Source organism: Pezoporus occidentalis, unplaced genomic scaffold (genome assembly GCF_034315485.1).
Source record: "Pezoporus occidentalis ecotype Australia unplaced genomic scaffold, CSIRO_AGI_Poc_V1 ctg373, whole genome shotgun sequence".
In the NCBI taxonomy this organism is placed as follows: domain Eukaryota; kingdom Metazoa; phylum Chordata; class Aves; order Psittaciformes; family Psittacidae; genus Pezoporus; species Pezoporus occidentalis.
The window spans coordinates 61,379-67,485 of NW_026915695.1; the positions used below are offsets into that span (position 1 = coordinate 61,379).

General features: G+C 61.1%; 1 protein-coding gene across 1 annotated transcript in view; it reads right to left on the reverse strand.

Annotated features, from left to right (window-relative positions):
* Positions 1–4,238, reverse strand: part of INTS3 (integrator complex subunit 3) — a 38,914-nt gene extending 34,676 nt beyond the window's left edge. The window contains exons 1-2 of the mRNA XM_062631739.1: positions 4,118–4,238; positions 198–281 (exon numbers count right to left, since the gene is read on the reverse strand). Coding sequence (XP_062487723.1) covers positions 198–281; positions 4,118–4,201 — 168 coding nt within the window. The 5' untranslated portion in view covers positions 4,202–4,238. The remainder of the gene's footprint in view (positions 1–197; positions 282–4,117) is intronic.
* Between the last annotated feature and the right edge of the window lie 1,869 nt (positions 4,239–6,107).

Below are 6,107 nucleotides of genomic sequence, written 5' to 3' on the forward strand. Positions count from 1 at the left end.
CTGGGGAAAAGGGGCAGGATCCACCTGAGCCCCGCAATGAACCGCAGTGAGTGGAGGGAGCAATTGGCTTCCAAAGGGATTGAAGCCATCAAGTGTGGAATTCCAAAGTGGGAAGCTTGAACCCCCGCCCCCCTCCCTTCCATGAGTCCCTTGATCCAGGCAGGATCCATCCCACCCCAAAGGACACGAGGACTTACGTGAGCGTTGAGAGCATCGTTGGCTTCCCGCTCCGAGAGCCCATTGGTGAGCGCCGTGACGATGCTCACGCATCTCTCCAGCCTCTGGAAGCAAGAGGCATCCATTGGGATGCTGCCAGAACACAGCAGGGCTCCAAACCCCCCCCCCCCAACCCCATCATGGACATGGATATCAGCTTGATCCCAAACCATCATCCATGTGGGAGCAGCCCTGGAAACGTCCCGGTCCCATCCCAGCTGAGCAGCTTCTGGTGGAGCACAGCAGGAGATGCTGGCACGGAGCATCCGAAGGGATGGAGGTGGGAAGAGCCAGGAAGTCAGGAGCACAGGCATGGAAGAAGCAAACCATGGGATCATGGGATGGGTTGGGATGAAGGCAGCTTAAAGCTCATCCAGGTCCAACCCATTAAAGCCGGTGAGGAATTGGCTGTATCCCGGGGGTTTTATGCAGGAGCAAGGGGGCAAAGCCCAGGAAGATCCCAGCTCCAAAGCACAGGAATGATGTGGAAAGGGAGGATAAGATCCAGGAGCTGGAAAAGCAGAGGGAGAACCCCCCCTCAAAGGGAAGGAATCAGCCGGAAGCAGCTTTTCCCAACTGGAATTTGGTCACCGGTGCTGGTTCCCAGCAGTGGAAGAGATGGAGATGGGTAAGGACCAGCTCATCCCTGGGAAGTCTCCCTCGCCTCCATCCGCACACATCCATCCCCGTGCCCGATCGGAGCCGCCCTGCTGGCTCCTTCCCAACCCAGATCCAATGGGAGCATCCCAGGACACCCGGAGCATGGAGCTGCTTTTCCAGCCGGAGCTGGGAATGTTCTGGGCAGGCCTGGCCGGGACCCAACACACACGGGGAGCAGTGACTGCGTGGAAGGCACACAAATACACTCCAATGGCAGCTTCCAGAGCTTGGGATGGTGTTATTCCCATCGGGATAGCGGTACTCCCATTGGGATTGTGGTACTCCCATCGGGATGGCGTTATTCCCATTGGGATGGTGGTACTCCCACTGGGATGGTGGTACTCCCATTGGGATGGCTTTATTCCCATCGGGATGGCGTTATTCCCATTGGGATGGCGTTATTCCCATTGGGATGGTGGTATTCCCATCGGGATGGCGGTACTCCCATCGGGATGGCGTTATTCCCATTGGGATGGTGGTACTCCCATCGGGATGGCGGTACTCCCATTGGGATGGCGTTATACCCATCGGGATGGCGGTACTCCCATTGGGATGGCGGTACTCCCATTGGGATGGCGTTATTCCCATTGGGATGGTGGTACTCCCATTGGGATGGTGGTACTCCCACTGGGATGGGTTATTCCCATCGGGATGGCGTTATTCCCATCGGGATGGTGTTATTCCCATCGGGATGGAGTCATTTCCATCAGGACGGAGTTCTTCCCACAGGGACGGTGTTATTCCCATCAGGATGGCGTTATTCCCATCAGGACGGTGGTATTCCCATTGGGATGGTGTTATTCCAACTGGCACGGCGTTATTCCCGTCGGGATGGTGTTATTAACATCGGGATGGTGTTCTTCTTTTCAGGATGGTGTTATTCCCACCAGGACAGTGGTATTCCCATCGGGATGATGTTATTCCAACTGGGACAGCGTTACTCCCATGGGGATGGCGGTATTCCCACTGGGATGGCGGTATTCCCATCAGGACAGCGTTATTCCCACCGGGATGGCGTTATTCCCACCGGGATGGTGGCATTCCCATTGAGATGGTGGTATTCCAATCGGGATGGCGTTATTCCCATCGGGATGGCGTTATTCCCACCAGGATGGCGTTACTCCCACCAGGATGGCGTTACTCCCATCAGGACGGCGGTATTCCCACCAGGATGGCGTTACTCCCATCGGGATGGCGTTACTCCCATTGGGATGGTGTTATTCCCATCGGGACGGCGTTATTCCCACCAGGATGGCGTTACTCCCATCGGGATGGTGTTATTCCCATCGGGACGGCGTTATTCCCACCAGGATGGTGTTACTCCCATCAGGATAGTGTTACTCCCATCAGGACGGCGTTATTCCCACCAGGATGGCGTTACTCCCATCAGGATAGCGTTATTCCCATCGGGACGGCGTTATTCCCACCAGGATGGCGTTACTCCCATCAGGACGGCGGTATTCCCACCAGGATGGCGTTACTCCCATCGGGATGGTGTTATTCCCATCAGGATGGTGTTACTCCCATCAGGACAGCGGTATTCCCACCAGGATGGCGTTACTCCCATCAGGATGGTGTTATTCCCATCGGGACGGCGTTATTCCCACCAGGATGGCGTTACTCCCATCAGGATGGTGTTATTCCCATCAGGACAGCGGTACCCCCACCGAGATGGTGTTATTCCCATCGGGATGCCGTTATTCCCATCACCACCCCGTTTGCCTCCTGCAGCTCAAAGCCAATGGGATGCTTTCCCTCCTCTGGACCACTTTGGGAGCCTCAACTCCCTTCATTTCCACCACTCAACAACCAGCCCTTGCCCTGGGGACAAGCAGCAGCATTCCTGAACCTGGGATCCCGTGGGATCCATGCCAGCCTGTGTCAGAGCAACGCGGTCCCGATGCTCCTCGAGTAGGAGCAGACCCTTTCCCAACGGGAATCACGGAACGGGATGGAGCGCAGGGACGGGGCACGGACGTCTCCCATTGGCTGCCACGGAGCATCCAAACCTCCTCCATTGAACCCATCCCGGCGCCCCAGCACCCTCACGGGGAAGCGCTGCCTCGGCGCTGCCGCCTCCATTCCCAGTGCCCTATCCCTGCATCCCTGTATCCCTGCACACCTGTACCCTTGTATACCTGTGCCCCTTCATCCCGGCATCCCTGTGTACCTGTATCCCTGTATCCCTGTATTGCTGCATCCCTGTATCCCTGTATACCGCTATACCTGTACCCCTGTAAACCAGCATCCCTGCATCCCTGTATTCCTGAATACCTGTACCCCTGTATACCTGTGTCCCTTCATCCCTGCATGCCTGTACCCCTGCACACCTGCACCCCTGCATCCCTGTATCCCTCCATCCCTGTATTCCTGTACCCCTGCATCCCTGTAAACCTGCATCCCTGTATCGCTGCATCCCTGTACCCCTGCATCCCCGTACCCCTGTATCCCTGCATCCATGTATCCCTGCATCCCTGTATACCTGTATCGCTGCATCCCTGTACCCCTGCATCCCTGTACACCTGCATCCCTGTATCCCTGCATCCCTGTACCCCTGTATCCCTGCATCCCCGTACCCCTGTATCCCTGCATCCCGGCATCCCTGTATCGCTGCATCCTGTACCCCTGCATCCCTGTATACCTGTACCCCTGTATCCCTGCATCCAAATATACCTGCACACCTGTACCCCTGTATGCCTGTGCGGCTTCATCCCTGCATCCCTGTATCCCTGCAACCCTGTATCTCTGCATCCCTGCACACCTGTATCCCTGTACCCCTGCATCCCTGTATTCCTGTACCCCTGTATCCCCGCATCCCTGTATCCCTGCATCCCTGTACCCCTGTATTCCTGTGCCCCTGTATCCCAGGATCCCTGCATCCCTGTACCCCTGTATCCCTGTGCCCCTGTATCCCTGCATCCCTGGACCCCTGCATCCCTGTACCCCTGTATACCTGTGCCCCTTCATCCCTGTATCCCTGTACCCCTGCATCCCCGTACCCCTGTATCCCTGCACACCTGTATCCCTGTACACCTGCATCCCAGGATCCCTGTATCCCTGTACCCCTGCATCCCTGTGCCCCTGGATCCCTGCATCCCTGTACCCCTGTATACCTGTGCCCCTTCATCCCTGTATCCCTGCATCCCCGTACCCCTTCATCCCTGTATCCCTGCATCCCTGTACCCCTTCCCCCCTGTACCCCCCCCCCGCCCCCCAACCCCCCCCCTCCCCCCCCACCTACCTCCTCCAGCTCATCCTTGGCATCCAGGAGGGTGGAAACCAGCAACTTCCCCCCCGCTCCCCCCTTCCCCTTCCCCATCTCCATGGCTGGGGGCTGGGGGGGGGGGGCAACGGCGCAGGGACCCCCCCCCGAGCGAGCCCCCCCCACCCCGCTCTTCCTCACCTGAGGACGAGGAGGAGGAGGAGGGAGGGGGGGGGGTATGGGGCTGTGCTATGGGGCTGCCCTATGGGGGGGGATAGGGGATATAGGGGGTATGGGGGGTATAGGGGATATAGGGGGGGATATAGGGGGGATATAGGGGGTATGGGGGGGGGGGACACAGCCCCTATGGGGGGGCCCGGAAGGCACCGGAGAGACACGGCGGGGCCCTAGGGGAAGAGGAAAAGCGGCGAGGCCGGAAGAGCCCGCCCCCTCCCTGCCCGCTGGCCAATGGGAGCGGGGATAGGGCTGGGAGTGAGGGGTGAGTGGCTGAGGGGAGAGGGGCGGGGATTAGAGGGGGGTGTGCAGCCAATGGGGTGGGAGGGGAGGGGCTTGTGGTGGTGGATGCTCCGCCCCTTCTGCGGGAAGGGGGAGGTGGGAGGTGACCGACGGGAGCCACGCGGTGTGGGGCGCAGGGATGGGACCCGATGTGGGGCGCAGGGATGGGACCCGATGTGGGGCTCGGGGATGTGGGGCGCAGGAAGGGACCCCCGATGTGGGGCGCCGGGATGGGACCCGATGTGGGGCACATGGATGTGGGGCGCAGGAAGGGACCCCCGATGTGGGGCGCCGGGATGGGACCCGATGTAGGGCTCGGGGATGTGGGGCACATGGATGTGGGGCGCAGGAAGGGACCCCCGATGTGGGGCGCAGGGAGGGGACCTGATGTGGGGCTCAGGGTTGTGGGGCGCAGGAATGGGACCCGATGTGGAGCACAGGGATGCAGGGGTGCGGGGATGGGACCCGATGTGGGGCTCAGAAGGGGATCCCCGGTGTGGGGCACAGGAAGGGACTCCTGATGTGGGGCACAGGGAGCGGACCCGATGTGGGGCACAGGGATGTGGGGCGCAGGAGGGGACTCCCGATGTGGGGCTCAGGAGCAGACCCCCGATGTGGGCCACAGGGAATGGACCCCAATGTGCGGCGCAAGAAGAGACTCCCGATGTGGAGCACCCGGATGTGGGGCGCAGGAGGGGACCTCTCCTGCGGGGGGGGGGGACCCCGATGTGGGGTGCAGGGCGGTACCCTATGTGGGGCACAGAAAGGGTCCCCGTTGTGGGGTGCAGGAGGGGACCCCCGCTGTGGGGCTCAGGGATGTGGGGGACAGGAGGGACCCCGCTGTGGGGCTCAGGGATGTGGGGCACAGGATGGGACCCTGCTGTGGGGCTCAGGGATGTGGGGCACAGGAGGGACCCTGTTGTGGGGCTCAGGGATGTGGGGCACAGGAGGGACCCCGCTATGGGGCTCAGGGATGTGGGGCACAGGAGGGACCCCGCTATGGGGCTCAGGGATGTGGGGTGCAGGAGGGACCCCACTGTGGGGCTCAGGGATGTGAGGCTCAGGGATGTGGGGCACAGGATGGGACCCTGCTGTGGGGCTCAGGGATCTGGGATGCAGGAGGGACCCTGTTGTGGGGCTCAGGGATGTGGGGCACAGGAGGGACTCTGCTATGGGGCTCAGGGATGTGGGGCTCAGGGATGTGGGGCACAGGAGGGACTCTGCTATGGGGCTCAGGGATGTGGGGCTCAGGGATGTGGGGCACAGGAGGGACCCCGCTGTGGGGCTCAGGGATGTGGGGCACAGGAGGGACCCCGCTGTGGGGCTCAGGGATGTGAGGCTCAGGGATGTGGGGCGCAGGAGTGACCCCGCTGTGGGGCTCAGGGATGTGGGGCACAGGAGGGACTCTGCTATGGGGCTCAGGGATGTGGGGCACAGGAGGGACTCTGCTATGGGGCTCAGGGATGTGAGGCTCAGGGATGTGGGGCGCAGGAGGGACCCTGTTGTGGGGCTC